Source organism: Daphnia pulex, chromosome 7, assembly GCF_021134715.1.
Source record: "Daphnia pulex isolate KAP4 chromosome 7, ASM2113471v1".
NCBI lineage: Eukaryota > Metazoa > Arthropoda > Branchiopoda > Diplostraca > Daphniidae > Daphnia > Daphnia pulex.
The window spans coordinates 7,719,090-7,740,937 of NC_060023.1; the positions used below are offsets into that span (position 1 = coordinate 7,719,090).

The 21,848-nt window shown below is 38.0% G+C and overlaps 6 protein-coding genes across 10 annotated transcripts; 3 read left to right on the forward strand and 3 right to left on the reverse strand.

Moving 5' to 3' along the window:
• The first annotated feature begins 1,425 nt into the window (after window positions 1–1,425).
• LOC124198355 (WSC domain-containing protein 2-like) lies at window positions 1,426–3,789 on the forward strand. 2 transcript variants are annotated; one of them, XM_046594183.1, is made up of 6 exons: window positions 1,426–1,653; window positions 1,724–2,093; window positions 2,158–2,563; window positions 2,726–2,974; window positions 3,055–3,298; window positions 3,375–3,648. In XM_046594183.1, exons 1-6 carry the CDS (start codon window positions 1,496–1,498, stop codon window positions 3,520–3,522), a joined length of 1,575 nt encoding a protein of 524 aa, XP_046450139.1. In that variant the 5' UTR covers window positions 1,426–1,495; the 3' UTR covers window positions 3,523–3,648. The 2 variants fall into 2 exon arrangements, with proteins under 2 accessions (XP_046450139.1, XP_046450140.1); XM_046594184.1 differs by lacking the exon at window positions 1,426–1,653 and adding an exon at window positions 3,657–3,789 and having other exon boundaries at window positions 1,785–2,093; window positions 3,375–3,548.
• Window positions 3,790–4,011: 222 nt separating this feature from the next.
• LOC124198360 lies at window positions 4,012–5,661 on the reverse strand. The gene is made up of 7 exons (XM_046594191.1): window positions 5,411–5,661; window positions 5,182–5,317; window positions 4,987–5,118; window positions 4,850–4,905; window positions 4,693–4,771; window positions 4,490–4,618; window positions 4,012–4,379 (listed from the first exon to the last, which is right to left on the reverse strand). The coding sequence occupies exons 1-7, from the start codon at window positions 5,542–5,544 to the stop codon at window positions 4,185–4,187; spliced, it is 861 nt and encodes a 286-aa protein (XP_046450147.1). The 5' UTR covers window positions 5,545–5,661; the 3' UTR covers window positions 4,012–4,184.
• A 193-nt stretch (window positions 5,662–5,854) lies between these two features.
• Window positions 5,855–8,528, forward strand: LOC124198357 (histone-lysine N-methyltransferase SUV39H2-like). Of its 2 annotated transcripts, none has more exons than XM_046594185.1 (10): window positions 5,855–6,013; window positions 6,091–6,359; window positions 6,415–6,542; window positions 6,608–6,762; window positions 6,830–7,092; window positions 7,161–7,385; window positions 7,455–7,599; window positions 7,669–7,778; window positions 7,839–7,974; window positions 8,042–8,528. In XM_046594185.1, exons 2-10 carry the CDS (start codon window positions 6,111–6,113, stop codon window positions 8,188–8,190), a joined length of 1,560 nt encoding a protein of 519 aa, XP_046450141.1. In that variant the 5' UTR covers window positions 5,855–6,013; window positions 6,091–6,110; the 3' UTR covers window positions 8,191–8,528. The 2 variants fall into 2 exon arrangements, with proteins under 2 accessions (XP_046450141.1, XP_046450142.1); XM_046594186.1 differs by having other exon boundaries at window positions 5,856–6,013; window positions 6,106–6,359.
• Window positions 8,529–8,742: 214 nt separating this feature from the next.
• Window positions 8,743–14,016, reverse strand: LOC124198354 (importin-9-like). 2 transcript variants are annotated; one of them, XM_046594181.1, is made up of 17 exons: window positions 13,866–14,016; window positions 13,697–13,799; window positions 12,772–13,607; window positions 12,318–12,709; window positions 12,186–12,236; window positions 11,921–12,128; window positions 11,703–11,861; window positions 11,390–11,640; window positions 11,069–11,318; window positions 10,862–11,009; window positions 10,632–10,791; window positions 10,478–10,556; window positions 10,271–10,408; window positions 10,069–10,205; window positions 9,553–9,995; window positions 9,193–9,472; window positions 8,743–9,118 (listed from the first exon to the last, which is right to left on the reverse strand). In XM_046594181.1, the coding sequence occupies exons 3-17, from the start codon at window positions 12,899–12,901 to the stop codon at window positions 8,858–8,860; spliced, it is 3,087 nt and encodes a 1,028-aa protein (XP_046450137.1). In that variant the 5' UTR covers window positions 12,902–13,607; window positions 13,697–13,799; window positions 13,866–14,016; the 3' UTR covers window positions 8,743–8,857. The 2 variants fall into 2 exon arrangements, with proteins under 2 accessions (XP_046450137.1, XP_046450138.1); XM_046594182.1 differs by having other exon boundaries at window positions 8,743–9,115; window positions 13,866–14,015.
• A 64-nt stretch (window positions 14,017–14,080) lies between these two features.
• On the forward strand, window positions 14,081–17,097 carry LOC124198358 (isocitrate dehydrogenase [NAD] subunit gamma, mitochondrial-like). Of its 2 annotated transcripts, none has more exons than XM_046594189.1 (12): window positions 14,081–14,279; window positions 14,335–14,373; window positions 14,440–14,494; window positions 14,561–14,725; window positions 14,789–14,922; window positions 14,994–15,050; window positions 15,110–15,243; window positions 15,324–15,437; window positions 15,497–15,633; window positions 15,727–15,894; window positions 15,950–16,031; window positions 16,269–17,097. In XM_046594189.1, the coding sequence occupies exons 1-12, from the start codon at window positions 14,214–14,216 to the stop codon at window positions 16,279–16,281; spliced, it is 1,164 nt and encodes a 387-aa protein (XP_046450145.1). In that variant the 5' UTR covers window positions 14,081–14,213; the 3' UTR covers window positions 16,282–17,097. The 2 variants fall into 2 exon arrangements, with proteins under 2 accessions (XP_046450145.1, XP_046450143.1); XM_046594187.1 differs by having other exon boundaries at window positions 16,925–17,097.
• On the reverse strand, window positions 16,366–18,028 carry LOC124198359 (lamina-associated polypeptide 2, isoforms beta/gamma-like). The gene is made up of 5 exons (XM_046594190.1): window positions 17,719–18,028; window positions 17,545–17,659; window positions 17,137–17,477; window positions 16,851–17,060; window positions 16,366–16,792 (listed from the first exon to the last, which is right to left on the reverse strand). Exons 1-5 carry the CDS (start codon window positions 17,896–17,898, stop codon window positions 16,661–16,663), a joined length of 978 nt encoding a protein of 325 aa, XP_046450146.1. The 5' UTR covers window positions 17,899–18,028; the 3' UTR covers window positions 16,366–16,660.
• Between the last annotated feature and the right edge of the window lie 3,820 nt (window positions 18,029–21,848).

Below are 21,848 nucleotides of genomic sequence, written 5' to 3' on the forward strand. Positions count from 1 at the left end.
GGCACGATTGCTATACATGGTGAGAAATAAGGGCGTATGCATTTCCTACTCAGAAAATAATGAATGCTTAATAGTACATGGGGAACGGTTTTGGGGCGTCGTCCGTGCGTCTTCGCTTATTTAAATTTATTTGCCACGTACGAATGTATATGTAATAACTTGCGGAATAATTAAATTACTTTTCTTTTTGCGATAAAGAAAAGTGCAGCATCATGTTAACTTTGAAATCATGTCACCATATCCTGTACTAATTTATAAGGATTGCGCTAAGGTAAGGAATCGACTAGATAGCGAATTATATTCGTCTTTTTAATGTCATTAATCTAACAGCAGCTGTCGCATTATCGGGGGAACCTATGTCCGAGAATACCAAAGCAGATGACTTTTAGAAGATAGTCTGATAGTGGCAATGTTTAGAGTTCTCAAGGTTTCTAGTACTGAAACCATATGGGACATATAAATAGAAACGGCTAATATAATTTGAAAGAACATGGGGTGAAGCAATTTGAGCCAAAAAAGAACTTAAGTGCTATTGTGTAGTGTAGGCAAAAGTCAAAGGTTCCCTCCTTCCACTGTGACGAAATTCGATAGGAATCTCAAACTTATTCCTACGTGATAAGACTGGCTGAACATTTTATTTCAATCCACTTTTTCTCCAACTTTTGTAACTTGCGAAAAACTTTTGTTTAGAAACTGAGAAAACTTTTTAAGTGTTTCAATACGGTACTTTTGTTTGATATATTCGTCAGATGCCTTTATTCTCTTTATAGCTGAATGTCCAATTTTTAGGAATTATAGCCCGTAAATGAGGATTACTCAAATAACGATCCTTAGGATTTCAAATTTCAAATGTATACTTGTACCGAAAGAGACTCAAATGGGCAAATTCCCGCATTGCATCTTTGGCTGTCTAAAAATATAAGAAATAATAAACGTCTAAAACTTTTCTCCAAATTGATTTCAGAATATAAAAAACGAAACAAAAGAATAGTCATTTCTAATAATTTTAACAAAGACAAATAAAAGTTGAAAAAGTCAAAAATTTTTCCGCTCCCAGTTCTACACACAAATAACATTGTTTGAACAGGTATTATAAACATTGACTCAGCTATTGACCTCGCAAATGTTTGACTTTCAGCACTCGTCTAAAATGAGCACTCGATGGCTTTCCGGGAAAAAATGCCTGTTGAGCAGCTAGCGCAGTCTTTCCCAAATGCCCTTAATTGAGTGAAGAATTGCTCATCACCCGAAAAAGGTAAACTCTGACTGGGTAGTATTTTACCAAGAAAAAACAGTGACAGTGCCATATACCGTCACAATTTTAGCCATGAGTAAGCGCAATGGACACGCCTCTTCCTTTTGTGGCCGTGTTCAAAAACAAAACAAAACAAAAAAACATCAAGTAGAAAACAAATGAACGTGCCATTTGTTTCCAATAACGCCATCTGTGCTCAGGGGGGGAGTTAAACATTAATCCAGACGGGCGCGATATCGCATGTGCTGCCAGCAGCACGTCCATCTGGAATTCTGGATGCTACAAGGACAAGCCACAACTTTTGCTTTTGGGCAAACGACCGACGACCAAGACACAAAGGCCCCACACGAAATATCCCATCAATGCCCTACGGCGTACCCGCCGTCTTACCTTCACGCGTGAGGCATTTTTTTTTTTCTTTTTCACGATGGTAAATAATGGAGCGTTGCTTATATGTGCTTTTGCCAGCGGTTCCTTTCCCATCAGTATTTTAGACCCTGGTAAAAGTTCAACGGCCGGGAGGATTGGTCTTCAGCCCAGCAGCACAGCAACTCCGGCGTTTGAGATATCGCAAGTTTTCGGGAAAAGTTTTGGTCGTGACCGGCGGGCAGCAGTGAGGAGTTGTCTTCTGCCATGGTCAGTTCTTCTGCCACATCAGATCGAACGAGCACAGCACTACCGTGTCACAAAAATGTTCCACAGACGTCGTTTGAGCGTTTTGCAGTACGTGTTGCTGGGCATTTTCTTCGGATCGTCCCTCTACCTGTGGACGAATCGAATTGGCGTGACCCGACCGTTCAACGTCATTCATCTCCTGCAAAATGAGAACTTACTTCAGGTAATTTTTAACTCAACAAGTCAATAAAAATTGATTCGTTTCATTTGTGGATAACTGTGGGTAGGAAACGGAAGAAAGTACTAGCGGAGATAAACTTGCCGATGGATTGCTGGCGGATGACAACAGCATCCAACCGATGGCCGATCCGCTATCGATCAACGTGTGTCCCGATCCGACAGTTGCATCACCTATCGCTCCGGTTGGGATCGAGCCATTCCCGGAGTTGAAACTGGACGAAGACGACGGCGATTTGAATCGAACACTTGATTGGCTGGATTTGTGGAATGAGGATGGCAATTGCACTAAATACGAATCGCGAGTGCTTCAACCAGGTAGTCAACCTCAAACCGGTGCTCTAGTCTCTTTCCCTGGCAGTGGCAATTCGTGGCTCCGGATGCTTCTGGTTGGCGTTACAGGTGTCTTCATCAGTTCCATTTATCCTGGTGAAGATTCACAATTTAAATCGAAAGGTAAATTTGGCAACATTTTTCCTTAATTTTAATTAAATTCGTGAATTCTATTCATGTTGAATTTAATTCAAATAGTATTGTTTGAACAAATGTTCACTCAATTTTATCCTTTGTCGAATTCGTGAATTCTATGTTTTTAAAATTTTGTTTATAACCATGTAGCCAACACGAGTTATCAGATTCCAGTGAACTGTGGATGCACTTTATTGCAAAAGACTCACGACTTTTCTCTGGATGCTGTGCTGTACAGTTTGCCTGAAGCGCAAAGAACAAAGACGCTGGAGGAATTCAAAGGCAAAGGCATTCTGATCATTCGCAACCCGTTCAAAGCCATCCGCTCCTATCGTAACTTTGAGTACTCCGGAATGGTGGGAGCGGGAGTCGCACCCGAAAACGCATTCACAGGCGAAAGTAAAAAAAATGAATTTCTCCACTTCAATTTAAGCATTTTCGATCTAATTGAATCATTTTATTTTTAACCCAAAAATTAGAATGGGACAATTTTGTCAGTCGGTCTGTGGCTGGATGGGAGACGTTGGCGTCGGTGTGGATCCGCGGATTGAAACAGGGAGGTGTCATTTACTACGAACGTTTACACCGGGAAACTCGATCGGAATTGAAGCGTTTGCTTAAGATGCTCGGGCTGAGATACGACAAAGATCGACTCGAATGCGTGTTGCGTCACACGGCCGATAATTCGTTCAAGCGCGAATCGAATAACGCAACGCAGGCCGAGTAAGTTCATTTTAATTAATTATTACACAAGGAATTAGCCTTTTAGAACTTTAGCAAATTGCTTTGCACTATATAGGGATCCTTACACGGCCAGTCAGAGATTGCTGATTCACAAGGCTATTGACAGTGTTCAACTCGTGTTGAAAGAACGCGGTCTGGACCCACTTCCTGTTCAGTATTACGACTTTTACGACATAACACCCGAATACGGAATTCCAACTTAATAATCCGACCAATGTTTTTTCTTACCGTACGTTCATTATAATTAATGAATGTCCATCTTGTCACAATAAGGACTATGAATTGCATATCGCGATAAAATAAAAGGGTTAATTGATCGTTTTTCTTAACTTTGAAGATGTCTTCTGCTTTATTTACATCCACTGAAGGAAGGGAAAACAATGTGTCTGGAGCCAATTGTCCGAACAAGAAATTTTACACTAACTAGCGAATTTATTATTTCCGGGTGAATAAAGGAGAAAAGATAGCATGGATGCAATATTCCTTTTAACTGGCTGAGAAGCAGTCAATTGCATAATCTACAGGAACAATAGTGAAAAAAATCGGTCAAATTTGTATGAGAAAATCAATAATGATTGCAATATTATCGTCGCATGATAAAAATTGCCGTATTGTTTTTTAAGTAGGTGCAATACACAAATATTCTTAGCAATTTAACACTTAGACTTTCTAAAAATATTGAATTACAAATGTTTGCATGTCCTAAGGACACATTTATTTACCTCAATGAAAGAAAAAAAAACTAATTTTTCTGTACATCTGGATATATATTCATGAGAAAGAACTTGCCATAACCTCGGAAAGAAAACTGGAGAAATTTGTGCAACATACACAACACAGGAGACTATAGTCATCGCACTGATAATCAACAGAGCACTTGGTCCAAATTGGTATCACTTGGTGGATTGGAAGCCTCAATGAGTCCCACAGAAAATTGTCCTTGTTTCAGATAATGAGACTCCGGTCCACGAAACGCTTTGGAACGGATAAAGTAACGAGCAATTCCGGAATCTACTTTAGCCATTTGTAGTCGACATCCCCAAGCCACTAATGCAAAAGGCTGAAAATAAAAAAAAAACAATAAATAGATAAGATGAAAAAGAATTCAAAAATCTTTTTGGATTTCACTCATAAGCCCACACCCAAATACAAAATATAGTGGAAAATTACCATTTCTCTACTCAGCATGTTCCAGGGAGTAATGACATATTTCCAAAGGCAAGATTTTACCAGTTTCTTCAATTTTAGAATTTCGGAAGACTCAGCGCATGGGTGATATAACATGATGATTGCTCCATGCTATGATAAATAGTGGGACAGTTAAATAATTCTAATGCAATTTTATAACATAGCTTTTTGTAAAAAGGTCATACCTCGACATTATGAAGCCAGCGCTGAGGTGGAACAAACTGGTATTCACCGAAAATAGGCCAGAGGGGACGGTGGCCTTCGCTAAAATGTTTTAAATATTCTAAATGTATTATTTCACTTCATACATCCAATTAAAGTGTGGCCAAAAAGGATACTTACTAAGTTGGAATAGATGAATTATATTGAACCACAGTGTCCATGCAATAATGGGTAGGCTTTAGAAAAGAAATATTCAGAGATGTAAGTACATTAGAATTCTTATCTTTACAGACAAAAAATAATGTTGATATTTATACTGAATAATTTCCAGGGGGAAGCTTATCACAGGTTATATATGGCTCAATATCCTCTTTAACTGGTAGTGGGTATTTGGAAGTAAAACATGTGTGATTCACAGGTGAACCATCCCAATCAATTGTTAAGTTAACCTTGAAAATTCAAACAAATTTCCAATTTTATTCTAATAATGTTAAAGAATCTGATGAACCAACCTTTCCATTATCACATTTTTCTGAAGACACACCCATTACAATCCCATGTTTGGCATCTTTGAGTTCATCTGGAATGGTTTTCTTCCAAAGTTGACGTAGTGGTGGTGATAGTGATAGTTCTGAATGATTTAAAAATCTTGAAATAAAGAAAAAAGGAAATTAGTCAATCTAAGAATACTCTGAATCTTCTTTTCTAAAAATAAAAAGAAGGAAATAAAATAGCGCTTACTGGGCAAATCTTGTCGAGACAGTGTCATCATGTTCTGCATAACACGACGTCCAGAAAAGAAGAATTGGAATAGTTAAAAATACAACAAACGCAAAATTTTTTGATTGGTTCATTCCTATGATGATTTTACTCATTAACGCTATACGACATAACGTGCCTGTAAATGTAAATGACGAACAACAAATCAACAAAACATGTTCTGTTATGAAGTAAATGTCGTTTGGCTAACTGTTGTTGCAGACGAAAAAACAATGGTGAACACTGAACAGGAACAGCAAAAATGAAATAAATTGAAAAAATGAAAAAAAAGTTGAAAAACCAACAAAAACAGAAGTACAACAGAAATTATTCAGATTTAGAAATAATAAGGCTTGTATCTATAAAATAATTACCTTCAATGGGCCGTCAAAATTGATGAATGTATAAAAACACTATTCATGCAATGTCGCAACTGCCATGAAGGCACCACGCATTGAATAAAGAACTAAAAATATCCAAGTGGAAACCGGCGCGAAAACTTAGTATATCGCTAGAGGTGATATTGATTGCATGTGTGTTGTACTTCTGACTTTTAAAACGGAATTATTTCACTACTATATAATTGTAAGTTCTTTTGTTGTATTCAAGTTGCGATTGTCGACTTTAATAAAAACTGCTGTCTTCGTTATTGTGATCTTCAGTTTGTTGATTTTTAGCCTAAATGAGTGATATCCACGACGACCCATCTAAACTTGGTGACATGGAGACGGAAAGACCCGAATCGGTAGCTTTATCAGTATCCGTGATTTCTGATGACAGCAAGCAAGACGAACAGTTAAAAAAGAAAAGGAAGAGCAAGAAAAAGCCTGATGCCTATAAATCTAGGAAAAGATCACGGTCTACGAAACCTGCTGCCAAGTCAGAGGAGTATGAAGTAGAAATGATCATTGACCACAAAACTGATGAAGAGGTAAGAACCACTTTTTCTACGATTGAACCTGTCCTAAAAATTTAAAATTAAACAGGGTCATGAGTTTTACCTGGTTCACTGGAAAGGGTGGTCTGATGATGATGATTCTTGGGTTCCTGTGGAAGATTGTGAATGCCCTGCACTAATTGCTGAATTTTATCAGCGTAATCCTGATAAGAACCCGTAATTATTCATTCTTCATGTCTTCTCTGAGACACTTTTTGAATGTCTTGAAATATGATAAACAGGAATGCTGTTGAAAATAAAGAGAAAAATACTGCTGAATCTGCTCAACTTCAAAGTTACATTGAAGGAATTCTGAAACCAGCAAATGAAGATATTGATCTAGCCATCCAGCTTGTGTGTAGTGCAACAGATAGACATAAACTAAATGGGTTTAAAAGTAAGTTACCTTAAAACACATTAGGTCACTGCACATAATTACAATCATGTTTTAAATATTTGAACAGTCCATTTTTCAAATGAAGAAATCAACAAATATGCATTCATGGTGTACAGAAAGAAACAGAAACTGTTACAGATGGAGAAGAACTTGATGATGCAGCTGCTTACCAGAGATTTCCGCCAACGACGAGTTGATCAACTCGTACGCTTGAAAGAATGGGAAGACGAAATCAACGAAGCCACACAGGGAAAACCCCCAGTCAAGATAGAAAACAACGTCGATTTGGATGAACCTCCTGTCGGCTTCACTTATGTTACTCAATGCAAGGTATACATGATCCCGAGACCCCAATGTATCGGCAATACAGAATTCAAGTATTCAGTTTTCAATTTCAGGCTGGTGATGGCGTAGTCATTCCTGACGATCCTGTTATTGGATGTGAATGTCTCGATTGTATCGATGGAAGAAAGACTTGCTGTGGTCCAATGTCTGGAACACAATCGGCGTACACCAAAGCAGGTCGTCTTAAGGTCCCTGTAGGCACGCCCATTTATGAATGTAATAGTCGGTGCAAGTGTGGACCAGAGTGTCCAAATAGAGTAGTTCAACGGGGATCAAAGGTGGTGTTTTTATAGATTTTAACAAAATCAATCAGAAATAATAACCATATATTTTTTTTAAAACATCAGTTGAAACTCTGCATTTTTCGCACTAGCAACGGCTGTGGATGGGGTGTTAAAACACTCGAAACAATCCGCAAAAATAGTTTCGTTATTGAGTATGTCGGCGAAATTATTACTAACGAAGAAGCTGAGAAGCGTGGAGTTCAGTATGGTAAGTTAATTGAGTCTTTTCATACCAATCTCAAGACAACTGAAAACATTTCGCATTTTTTTTTTTTAGATTCTGAAGGAAGAACATATCTTTTTGACTTGGATTTCAATGATATTGATTGCGTATACTCAGTCGATGCTGCTCATCAGGGCAATGTTGCACATTTTATCAATCATTCGGTAAATCAAGTTACACGCAAAATATTTCTGGGGCTATTGATTAATTTGTCTTTATTACAGTGTGATCCAAATTTAGCCGTTTTCGCTATGTGGGCAAATTGCATGGACCCCAATATGCCCCGACTTGCACTCTTTGCCCAAAGAGACATTCATGTCGGAGAAGAACTTACGTTTGACTATGCATCGTCCAAGACGGGTAATTTTTTCGTGTATCAAATAAATATTAATCAGTCAAATTCTCATGGCGAATATTTGCATTTCAGAAAACCCTCAGGAAAAAACTGCTGCAAACTCAGTTGCCAAAGAAGTCACAGTAAAAAATGAATGTCGCTGCGGGGCAGCCAATTGCCGAAAGATTATGTTTTCACTGCCCGAAAACCAAGTAATTGCCCCATTTCTTAAGGTAGATTGAGCACCTGTGTAGTCTTACACGTAACTGCAAGCTCTTTATCTTCGGTTCCTTATTTTTCTGCCTCAATGGAATTGGAGGAGATGCCAATAATCTTTTATCTCAATTAACATTTCTTACCAAGTTTTTTTTTGCACAATTTTTTTCCTGGTTCTTCCCATAAATTAGAATTCACGCTTTCTCCAAATCTATTCTTGGCTCCCAAGTGCGTGTGATGAAACGTGTTTATGAAATGGTGTCAATTTCCTTGCTGAAAAATTTTTGAATTGTAAGGATTGAGATAACTAGTATTAAGTGTATTCGTATGCCGACTCCAATAAAAATAAAAGCAGATGATCAGATTAATTATGTTTAAAATCATAAATATTGGCACAGACTATTCTGCTCTCGGAAACCGAATCTCTAAATGGTCAACACTCAAAGAATTATGTGCGTACTAAAAAAATTAATGGTAATGACAAGCAAAACGAAAATAGTTCGATGGAGGTCAAAAGCTTTTGGAGTATGTATCTGTTAATATACACGTAAAATATACGGAAAGCCTGTTAATCCCAATTCATGTTCTCATGGTCGAATTGTATTTACAAGCTCAACGTGAAACCAAAACATCCATAATTATCTAACCATATGTATTGTAGTTAGTCATAATGTTTTAGGGTGAAAGATGAAGTCAGAGCTGATGAATGCCGATCATATTCAACACCTGTTTCTCTTGACTATTGAGATGCGGAAGGAATCCTGTTGGGAAGTAGTTCTGACTACTGAAAGAACGTAGAAATTCCGTAAGGTATTGTTGCAAGTTAATCACCGAATTCGGGTCGTGCTGGGCGTCTGGATCATCATCTTTCAAGTCATCTAGTTTATCTTCATCGTCCAGTAAATGGCTGGAGAGTAACACAGCGGCATTATCACGCATGCCGTCTACGCTCTGCTTCAAAAGTTTATAAAGATAGAAGATTATTATCCGAAAAATGAAATAGAACAGCAATTTAATTTGTTGTTTACTTCGCCGTCCGTTTCAGTTTCATCATCTTCGTCGGCGAATGCCATCGCAGACTCTAGGCAATTTGATAGCTCATAGATGATCAGCTTTAAAATTTTGACGAAGATTGAGATTTCTTTGACACGGTACTGAAGACCTCCACGTTGAGAACGAGTTCGGATACAACCAGAGGAATCACCACCGACCAGTTCGGTATCATCTTCAATTGTGATTGTAATCTCGGTGATGCGACTATCGTTTGTCGTTACGCCGTGATGCAACAATTTGGCCAATGCAATAGAACTAAAGAACGAAGCCGAAGTTTCAGTTGCGGAAATCACTTCAGAATTATATCAACCAATAAGAAAATGTGATTCAATTACCTAACTTTAGTTTCATAGGCTCCGGCAAAGACGTGTTGTCTCGAACACCATTGATGTAAAACAAAATGTAGAGCTGATTGTCCTTTGGGTCCGGGAACAGATGATAAAAAATCGAGAACAGCTTCCATTTGAGCATGAATTAGATGTGCATAAACCATGATTAGCGACTGCGCGGCAACGAGAGAAGAGGAGCCCTGAAGTTTACTCAGGACGCCTCTCAGAATCAAATCGACGCTATCGCCCAGGTGACTCCCCGCACGATTAAATAAAGTGCTGACGAGCCGACCCACAAAAGCCGAACTAGATTCGTTAACCGTAGGATTGAGTAGATTAAGCACGACTTGAATAATAAAGTAAAGGCCAGTGTGTCCCTCAGAATCCCGGTAAGCAGCAACTTGATCAGGTGAAACGGACACAAAAGCTCGTAAACATTCACCTCCGTTCTGAATCAACATTAACAATCATTTTAGCATTATTCATAGTTACGCATTAAAATCTTAAAATGTGAATCCTAACCTGAACGATTGTTGGATCATCCGAAGTCAGAGCAGAGCGCACCGCACACGGAAAGGTTTGCATGAGAGCATCACTCAGTGGAGGTTTCGAGGCTCGAACAAGAGTTTCCACGACGTCCAATGCAACTCCATGTAATCCTTTTCAGACGTTTGCATAGGTTAGAAGTTGATTAAATCACAAAAAAATGAATCGTTCACTTTACCTGACGGCACTTTATCTGAAGGAGACTGAAGGATAGAGACTAAAGTGGGAACTAATCTATGCTGGAGTGGTCCTAGACAAGCTTCGTTTTGAGAGAGCTCCCGAAAAATATCTTGCGCAAGCTCAACAATTACTGGATCTGTTTCAGACAAGATTAAAAGATACATGTAATATGGATAACTTATCAGTTTAGAATTAGCTGAATTACCAGAATTGTGCTTCAGGAAAAGGGCGATGGTAAGTGGGCAAACTTTGGATTCACAAGTTGCAGTAAAGCTTTTGTCCACCTATATAAGGAGTTTGAATATTAAATCAAGGGAAAATGTTGAGTTTTGCAGATTAAATAATCGGACGATTCTTACAGCTAAAACCATAGCAAGGGTTTCCAAAACCAAGCTGAGAACTTCATGACTGAATAAAATTGCCAAATTCAGCAATGATTCGGTGATCATGGGCAACATCGGCGTCAGCATTATGGTATTCTGTGATGCTTTCAAGTGTTCACAAAATCCCCATACGGCCCTTAAAATGATAAAAAGTGTAACGAATTAAGACTATTTTCAACAAAAAAATGGGACACAAATGAATTTACCGAACGGCAGTAATTCGAAGAATGACATTTTGGTGAGGTTGCAACGCTTCAACAGTCGCTTGTAAATACCGGTTCAGCAAGGCTGTGGGTAAGAAGCTTGCGAATCGACTAGCTGCCCATAGACAACGACCCAGCAAAAAGGGTGACGCTGAAAATGAAAAGGGCGTTAATTCCGATTTTTTTTGTTTAAGCCAAAGTTGTTCTCACCTGCCATGCGATTGTGCTGATCTAAACTACTCTGAAGAATTACAACTATATCCAACGGCAATTGGTTTTCCTTCTGCTGAGACTCGAGTAAATCTTTGACAACGCCGAGTGAAAGTAAAGCCGCTTCAACCACTTTCCACCAAAAGCTACTATTGCCTTGAGTGTGCATGACTTCGGCTTCTTGCAAGTGACGTGTGACAGCCTCACACAAGCCAGAGCAAGCTTCATCCTCAAATTCTTGTCGTAGAGCCTGTTGAATGTAAAAAATGATAAATAACGATTGAATAAGTACACATATTTGAAGTTGATGAATGGTTTTACCAGAAGAAGATCTTGAGCAGCGAGCCGAACAGAATAGGAGAATGAATCTTCACTTTCATCTTCGACGAAGCGGTCTGGATTGCCAGTCCAAGTCGATACTTGCTCTTCCGTTATTTGCATGAAGAGGATAATATAGTAAATAATTTGACTTATTCCATCGCGAACGGCACTGCGGAACCGTGGAGTCTCAACAAGGGCGTGGACGAACTCAAAGATACTGGAGACCAAATTTTCGAAGCTGATAACCTCTCCTGATAGAATAATTGAAACACTTTACTAAAAACACAGAAAAAAAAATTAAATGTGTAATTACCGTCCGGGTCAACTTGCTCATCTGATTCTTCCGTTTCGTTAACGACGCAAGCGACGTAGACATGAGCAGAATGAGTCAGTGTATTCCAAACAGTCGGCAAAATTTGCAAAAGCCACTGCGACAACTGTTTAGGTACGTGCTTCACAAGGACAGTAAGCGCTGCATTTAACCAAGGGAATAAATAGACAACATAGATTAAAACTGTTTGAAATTATTACCTTTAACAATTGCTGTTTTAAGGCCAACATCACTTGCTGGGCCATCAGGCTCTTGGAGGTGTTTGACAAGAGCCTCAGTGAATGGTAGAAGGAATGGTCCAAGAAGTTCTTTTACTAGACCTTTGTTGTATTCACCAGCTGAACAGACTGATTCAGTTAGGTTAGTAAAGATTTGAATAGCTTGTGAGCGCATCCTCACATTGTATCTCTGTAACAATAAATTCTGTGAACATATACATTATAATGATTTATTCAAGGAACTTACACTACTATCTGAGAAAATCTTGTACACTTCAGGAAGGATCACTGGAACTACCTGATTCAAATGTAAAGAGAAAATAATAAATTCATGGAACAATGAAAATCTTGCTGCATGCTAATATTTAATATACCACACCTGTGGCATTTGTTTATCATCAACATTGTGAGTAACTTCAAGTAGCACACACATGGATCCTTGTAAACTTTCTTGACTGCCTTGAGTCAGGTACATCATCAGAGTAGTAAATAGATTTGGCCATTCTTCTGGCCAATCCCACTGGGCAATTGTTGAAATTGCATGAGCAGCTCCAGATCGAATTTTACTGTTGGAATCATTTAAAGCTCTAGGTAGAAGTTCTCTTATCAGAGATTTGGCTTCTGGTAGTGTTTCAGGTGGTCGAAATTTCTCCTCACAGAGCTTCCACCAATGACAGTCGATATACTGTTTTAAAAGAACTGTAGCCAACTGTCTAATTGGCAGCTGGTACTTAATATCCAAAATTATTTCAGTGAGATAAATTCCAAATCCTACGCGTAAATGATGGCATTAAACTAACTTAACGGGTGACAAATAGTTTTGATTGAAATACCTTCGGTAACCTCCAGAGCTTGAACTTGACTTTCTCCAGCTTTTCTGACATCCTGATTAGCTGACAATATACTGCGTAAAGTTTCAAGCGAAGCTTCTTTCAAGGAATTGCTAACTTCAGGAGCCGACATTTTATTATTGAATTATATGATCACAGATAGGACAGACACTTTTTCTCAAAAGAATTGACAACAGTTACATCAGAACTCAGAAGTGCAGACAACATTTACATTATCTGTCGGATGAAGAACACATGGTGTGGCGCCAAAAGTGATTCACAAGAAATCTATGCTGTGGGGAACATAATGGATTTGAAGCGCGAAATTTAAAAAAATTTCCCCTACCATTGCCACTGCCAGTTAAAGAGTCAGGACATTGACAGTCACATGACATCATTTCATGTAATGATTTACCATACAAAAATGCTAGATAATAGTTAGAAAATTCAAAATGCATTGTAATCTCATATAATCTGGTAAACACTTACAATTTTTCATAAAAGATAACTTAAAAATATGTTCTGTAAAAACAATTTATAGGCTTCATTTCTATTGTTACGATGAATCTTCAAGTTTTCTTTTTCACTTCATAAGTTGAGAGAATTTTCAAAATGTTCGACCAGATCTTCCTCGCTGCTATCGTCTTCACTACGACCTGCTGTGTGTTTTACATGTCCAACCAACTTAACATGTTGATCTTTTTTCCAATTGATCCACCAATCATTATCTTGCTCTAACTGCGTCAACCGTTGCTCGATTAGAGTCGCACGAGAAGACAAACTCAATACGGGAGGAGCAAGCTTGGGAGCAAGAGCCTTCCCTTTCACTGAAGGTTTTTCTTTAAACACATTCACAAATAAAAACATAGAATAATAAGTAAAAGAGAGAAAAAAAAAACACCGAAAAGGCCTTGATAAAGTCTTTTACCTGCTGGTTTGGTAATAACATTTTTCTGCAACATAGAAGAAGCCCGAATGGTGGAAGCCATCGAATACTTTACGAATTTCTAGTAATTCTTAGGTGTAAAAATCTAAAACAGACAGTGAAAATATTTAAAATAAAGCAAAAGAAAATGTGTAAAGCCTATAATATAAACCTGTTCCTGATGCTCCGTGTTCGTTCGTGATGAAGCAGATTCACAGACGTTTGATGAACTAGGCGTGACGTGCAAGTTGGTAACGTCAGTCTTTGTCAGCAATTAACCTTCATTACGTCTGTTTACACTTAGTGCATACATTGGTGTCATTAATCCGATTGTTTTCAATTATTCTTTTCCAAGTTTATCGAATTGACGATATCAAATGACGATTAAGCGATATGACAACGCCGATTCGCCAACGAAATCGAAGAAGAGCAGAATAAAAAATTCGGGAAATTGAAGAGAAAATCTTGGAATTAATTTGATACACTCCGTTTTCACTGCGTATTGAATATACGAATTAAAATGTCTACTTCCATCTTATTTCGAACACTTTCAGGACAAATAAAAAATTTGGGTCATCGGAACACTGTAAGGCGTTGTTGATTTCTGTTTTGGGATTCCTAATTGATTGTTTTTTCAACAGGGATGTGTCTGGACCCTAACCAGAAATGCGCATAATAAGGTAACTGATGTGTGTAAATATCTCAAAATTAATGATAACATTTGTGTGATGTTGTAATATCTTCAGAGCAATAGTCCTCTGGCTCAATATGGTGGAAGATTTACAGTAACAATGCTTCCAGGTAAACTTCATATTGTGCCATTTATTTCTTAGCTCTGTATTTATTTGTATTCCACTGAATTTTTAGGCGATGGAATTGGTCCAGAGATGATGAATTATGTCAAAGAAGTCTATCGATATGCTGGAGTCCCTGTAGATTTTGAAGAAATTCGCTTTGACCCAAATTCTGAATCAGAGATAGACTTTTTTGATGCCATTACTTCAATCAAACGAAATGGAGTTGCCATCAAAGGTAACTTAAATTGTATTACATTTGCAAAATTTGAAACTAATTCATATTGCAATATTTGCCCAGGAAATATTGAAACCAGAGAGAACAGACCAGGTCAAATCTCACGCAATGTGGAGTTAAGAAATGAACTAGATCTTTTCACATACATCATGCATTGCAAATCTTTTCCTGGGATTCAAACAAGGCACAAGGATATTGTAAAGCACAATTATAATTTGTCCAATTTATTATATAGCTAATGTATATTATTTATATTTTTATTGTATAGGATATTTTCCTTATCAGACAAAACACAGAAGGCGAGTATGCTATGTTAGAGCATGAGGTATTATAACAAAACACTTTCTTTTGTAGCATGTTATGTTATTTTTTATTTTTATCCAGAATGCGCCTGGAGTTGTCGAAAGTTTGAAAATCGTCACGCGCGCCAACTCCGAAAGACTTGCCCGTTATGCCTTTGACCTTGCTGTAAAGGAAGGAAGAAAGAAGGTCACAACTGTACACAAAGCCAATATTATGTAAATATTACATTATGCCAATATTATGTATTTAACCTATTCGACATCCTGTTCCAAATATTGACATTTATTTTTATTAGGAAAGTCTCCGATGGTCTTTTCTTAGAAACGTGTACAGCAGTCGCTAAAGAATATCCAAATATAGAGCATAACAACATGATCATCGATAACTGTTGTATGCAGATGGTGGCCAAGTAATTAACTAATAATTATAACAGAAGCCTCAAAATTTACAAATTGAAAAATATTATAGACCTCAACAGTTTGATGTTATGATCATGACCAATCTTTATGGAAATATTCTTTCGAATCTCGCGTGCGGTCTCATTGGTGGCCCCGGCCTGTTGAGTGGAAGAAACATGGGTCCTAAGTATGCTGTATTTGAACCGGGTCAGTTTATTTAGATTCTTTAAGGGCCTCAGACAAGATTTCCCATCCAATCATTTGACATCCGCATCATGATCGTTAATGTTCCTTGAATAGGCACCAGGAATACCGGACAATCCATCGCTGGAAAGAATATTGCTAATCCGATTGCAATGTTGAACGCTTCTGTTGATCTTCTTGATCATCTTGGACTAGATCACCATGCCCAATTGATTGGAAGTGCCATAACTAAGACCATAAATGAAGACCACATATTTACCCCAGGTAATTGGTCATTTTGTTTTTCTCTGTCTTTAATTAATTTCATAATTTTTGTTAGATCTTCATGGCCAAGCAACAAGTATTGATGTAGTTCAAAACGTGATCCGTAACATCCAGTACGAAACAAAAGCAAAGAACTGGTAAGTCGTTTCTTGTACTAAGCTACTGCTCGCTTATATGGGACGTTGGAAAAAAAATGCATTTACAAATCTTCTGATTTATCATCAGCAACATGATAATCAATGTGCACAGTGTTTCAAAAGAAATTTAAAGAGACTATGTAGAATTAATAGAATATAGTAAAAGCTTATTCCTGCATATTAATTTTCTAGTCTTCCTGTTAACGTCATACTGGCACGTCTGCTTTTTAATCACAGGGCTGCAATGTAGAACGAAAGTTCCTTGAAACTAGTCGCAGTTGGCGCCCATCAACATCGGTGAAATTTTTAGTCGACCTTCCATTAGTAATTCCTGTTGTGTTTTTGACATGTGTATTTGAGCTTCTGGCCGAAAAAGAAGCCAATACAAAAAAAATGAACATAATAAAGATCGAATATCCTTTTCCGACTTGCTTTGAGGGAGGGGGTTGATCAAGTTTTAACTTGAAATGAAGGTATAAAGTAAAAAGTGGGTTTGTGATGAACAACAGGGGGAAGTGAGTGGAGTATTCATATCATGCTTTTACAGATAGTATAAATGGGTTGAACTACAGCTCAAATAACGCGTTCGGCTTGAACTTGGGGCTTTGCAGTTTGCATGTATGAAAAGTCTAGACATCCGGCATTGGGTTCGGCTTGGCATTATCTATTTTCTCTGCTACCTGTTCCGCTTTCTCCAGGTACTGAAATATAGCTCGTCTTACATTCTCCGGTAAATGCTTGAATTGATCAAAAATCGAGTACTAAAACAAAAATAATAACATAAATTAGTTATCCAGTTTAACCCTTGAATTGAATTACCGTGTATAAGAAGTAAGCGATTGCTGTAAAGAGGATCAACAACAAGACGTAATGGATAATTTTGGGTTGAACAGGGGAGGATCCCACATGGGAAGATAACGGCTTAACTGCCTCAACGCCGTCAGTGGCATCTACTAGGCGCCGAGATTCGTAAGTGTATTGAGATGAGCCCGTAAAAGAACGAATACTCGGCCTTGGTGTTGGCGTACCCTTAAAGTAAAGAAATAAAAATTTAGTTGATTTTGTCTATCGTTTTGATTACAATTTACAAACGGAGTTAACCTACCTGTCGATCAACCAACGGCAAAGCATTCATAGACGAAGGGGGCCTTTCTGCGATGCGTTTACGGATCGCAGTTAGAGGTTCTGGGATAACTGGATCTGTTGCAAGGGGAAGAGGAGCAGGTGTACTGGGTTGTATATATGTTTCTGCTACAGTTTCAACATGATGCTCTTCTTCAACCTGCTCCTGTTGCTCTTCCTCTTCTGAGTCAGAATATTTTTCCTCTTGAGAAGCTCCATTGCCATTAGTTTTCTCAACCTCATTCACATCCTCAGCAGGAGGAGTTCCTGTTCCATTTTGCAACAGTGCAGCTAATTTCCTTTGATACACTGATCTGGTTGTGTCTGGTAATTGCAAAGAGACCAATATTAATTTTGATTTAAGATTTCGAGGAATAGATGTTTTACTCACCAACAATGGGCCCCACGGGTATTCCAAATGACTGAAGTTGGTTGTAGAGATCATCATCAGAGATAGTGGTGATATCCAACCCATTGAAAACCAAACTGGTGTTTGGCACCTCAACCTGCAATTCAAAAATTGATTGAACCTGCTGTAAATAAAAACACTGAAATAATTAAGTACCTTCTCTTCGATAACGTCAGTTTCTTCGTCACTAGAAAAATCTCCTTTCAGCGCAACAATAGGGGCAACGTGTTGCTCATATAACTTGACAAACTCTTCCTTCCTGGCGCTTTGAATGGGCGGTTGGACCCCGTGGCTTATTAACTCGTTTTTCAATTGCTCCTTCGTTAAACTCGCCATGTTTTTTTCACAAGAGTATGCTTGAACGATTCAGGTTTACAAATCTGTTACACTGTACCAAGATTCGGCTAAACTCGTGAATGTTCAAACTATTAAGTTTACAACACACGAAAAGACGAAATGTGTCTCAAGTTCAAACAACTGGAACTGGGAACACTCGTTGGTTACAGACGCCAGTCTGAAGCCCCCGGCCGGCGCTGTCAGTTGGCGGCATTTCTTCCAAACAAATTCTATTTCATTCATTTGTTTTCATTAACGAAGACGTATCTATGAAAAGCATTTGATTATCATGATTAAATATTTTAATTTTCTGTATAATTTATTAATTTTAATTAGAGTAATTTATGAGTAGCCCGATATTTCAAATTTTCTCTGGCAAATTTGCATTTGATCGGAATCGCGTAACGCCGCTGCATTTGTGCTTGCCGCCTAGTATAGATTTCAGGTCAAGGTAAAATTGCCATGTGATTATTGTAATTTTGCCATCGAGCAGAATATGCTACTGTTTTCGAACTTTTTTCCTAATAAGATTATAAAACAGATATCCAGATTAGGTTATATAATAGTTAAAGCTGAAAGCGTAATATATTTGAAAGTGATCCAAAAAGCACCATAAAAGAAATCTCCGGTTCGGCCCTAAGCTATTTTAGGTCTCGATGAAAAGAATGTATTTCGGTATGTTAGCTGAGACTGATGAGCTAAATTGATCCGAGGGCTGTGTATAGGTCTCCAAAGGAACTACTGTTTTTTTAAACTAGTAAGAGACCAGCAGGAGTGAGACCAGAATACAAAAGGGAACTAGTATAACTAGAGGGCACAAGAAAGAAAGAAAAAGCCTTAGGCTCCGAGTGAGACCGTGAAGGGACATAAGACCTATAAATATAATGAAACCGTAGTACTAGCCAAGCTATGTAAAGCGGGTATTCTTACATCATTCTTACGGAGTTTTAAATATTTTCATTCCTTTAATTTCGAAATGCGGGTAACCGTTATAACCGCTAGCCTGCTGGGAATATTCATGAATGGGTGGTATTTTCCATTAAATAAAAACATTTTTTAAGGACGTTATATTAGAGTCAATTTAAGCATTGCCAATTTCGCGCCAATCCGCTAAAAAAATTGGAATTCAGGCCTGGCCAATCAACTGTTTATTTTTATTTTCTAAGTAGATTACTAGGCAACTAGCCAAAACAAATTTTTTTCGAAACGTGTTTGTATTTCAGTCGATTTCAGTTATGTTTGAACGGATAAAAAAGCGATAAGAGTTATAACGACTGAAAACTAATACTTTGATAAGAGAGGAATGCATCCCCATCTTTTGATGGGAAATGGAAACAAAATTTAAATTTCCGTTTATTTTCTTTCTTAACGAATGGAAAAATACCCCCAGAGATTTTTATTGCGCCAAAGCTAACGACTTCCTCGCAGCGTTTTCAGTAAACGCCCATCATCTACCTTTTAGCACGCAGATATGCAAATAACCTACACGAGTTATATCAGCTGAAATATATTATTAAAGAGATGATATAAACCAATTATTTACAAATCAATGGGTTAGATACAAACGTCATATTCTCATCTCGCGCAATTACAAAATTTAAAATAATATGCGAAAAAGGATTTTTGCGCGGTAAATCAAGTTTGACGATTTTGCCGCTTGGAGGCGCGAGGAGACTACATTGAAGGCGGTCGTTCAAAGTATCTTCTGGAGAAGTAGGTGTGTCGGCCAGAAGACAGAATCACAAGAGCACGAGTATATAAAGAGAAATATAATTTCAAATCGAACTGGAACGGAAAGTTTGCTAGTCCACTAGTTTTTAATTGAATCAACCTTCCTATATAACAGTACTTATCCGGATTGGATTCCGTTTCAAGGTGGGGCAGCGTTAATTGTATCGAGCACGAGCACAACAGACGAGCCATGGCTAGTAGCCTTGTCACTTTAGAGGTTATTAAATGACGTGCCACTTGATGTGGTTTCCTGTGTAAGTTAACTATAACTGGACTGTTACTGTGACAACGACAACATGGTTTTTAATTGATGTCGCCGCAGGGAGCAAGTAATAGCGGAGAAAGGTAGACATACAAATTCTGTTCCAGTTTCCAGTGCGGTATCAATGGCAACCATTGTTTTCGACTCGTTCCTAAAATTCCTGTATTATAGAGCTGCTATACTGCACTAATTTCAGTGGCGCAGTTGGTCAGGCGAGGCAGCGAAATCTTTTACAGCTATCTTGCCATCAGTGAATTCCTTCCTTTTTTTGGAAGAAATGTCACCTCATGCAACCTGCTTCATCCACCAATTTTCATGACTTAAATCGAAGAGGAAATTTGCATTTCAGAAACTATAAAGAACCCCATAAGATTAAACCATTCGTACGGTTGGAATCAAAGTTAATTTAAAAAAAAGCCTATAATTTTGAACCTAGTTATACAAATTGAGTTCCAGCAAGAATGGAACACGGATCACAATATTTGTCCCAAGAGGTGTGTGCGAAACAGCCGCTTCGGGTTTGCTGCTCTCAACGGAACCCATTTAAGTGAAAGTTGTCTAACAGGGGAACGAGGAATAAGTGTCGCAATCTATAACCTGTCGTCGTTCGACTGATGCAATAACATTTCACCACATAGACGTCAGTGGTGAAGTTGAATTTTTATATGCTCGACCATTTTCTTCAATAAGGTATATAAATCGTCGCTATTTATTTCTGTTTTTCCACCCTGATCAAATTGTATTCGTCTAATTGAATAGGAATAAAAGGTTGGTTATGAAAACACAATTGAGAAATGTGGAATTCAGGATCGACTTCGGCACCCCTGGCCAAGGGGAAAAAGTTCCTTCAAAAATTGCTGTATACGTGCAACACGTTGACAAAGAAAAGGACATGGCCAGCGAAATACCCGAGCAATCCCTTCACGAATATTTAATAGCTGACCGAAAAGAATTTTCTAACCCGGACTTCAGAGAGTACCTAAGGAATCTGATAAAAAATCTCTTAATTTTAAAATCATCGCTCAAAGATATTATCATCCACGCCACAGTCTTCTCCAATCCTCTTCCAATCCCTCTGAAATCGGGTGTCACCATTATATACGCTTTCGTCGTGTTCAAAACGGAGAGCCAAATGAATTCCAAAGTGACGTGGTGGTCATCTCTAGAAAAGAATGGGAAGTACAAGTACATTGTTCTGCAGCAATCACTGGAAAAGGATGACGTCACCCAGAAATAATACGACGCTGAAAAGAAGGATCACGTCAAAAGACTTGAGCCGGTGAAAACCCAGAAAAGTGCGAGAGGCAATTAAAAAAATTAAAAATGTTTTCTGCATCCATTTGGGATACTAGTCACTAGTCTGCATGATAGGACTAAGGAGCCCGTGGCCGTTAGGCCGTTCTTGAGGCCGTTCTTGAGGCCGTTAGGCCATAATGTGATCATACACATTTATTTGTATTCTCACTTTGTTGTGGGATACGCTTTGCTGTCCTGTATAGCAAGGCGTATCCCATACGCCTTGCTATACATGTATAGCGAGGCGTATCCCATACGCTTTGGTTGAAAAATTAAATATGGCAAATTCAAACTCATTAAATTGGTGTTTCACATTTCATGGAAGAGGTTCTTTGAACCCTTTTTCTATAAACCATTCCTTCAGGACTTGTATTATAAATTCATTTATTCAATGGACTTGAAATGGTGTATTGGATTAACACATCCTGTAAGAAAGAAACGTTTTGTTTTAGTTAAAAATTCAATATAGCAAATTCAAACTCATTGAAGAGGTGTTTCACAGTTCCTGGGAGAGTTTCTATGAACCCTTTTTTCTAAAACTATTCCTTCGTGATTTATATTATGAAATCATTGATTCAATGGACTTGAAATGGTGTATTGGACATCTATTTACACATCCTGTAAGAAAGAAACGTTTCGTTTTAGTGAAACATTTAATATA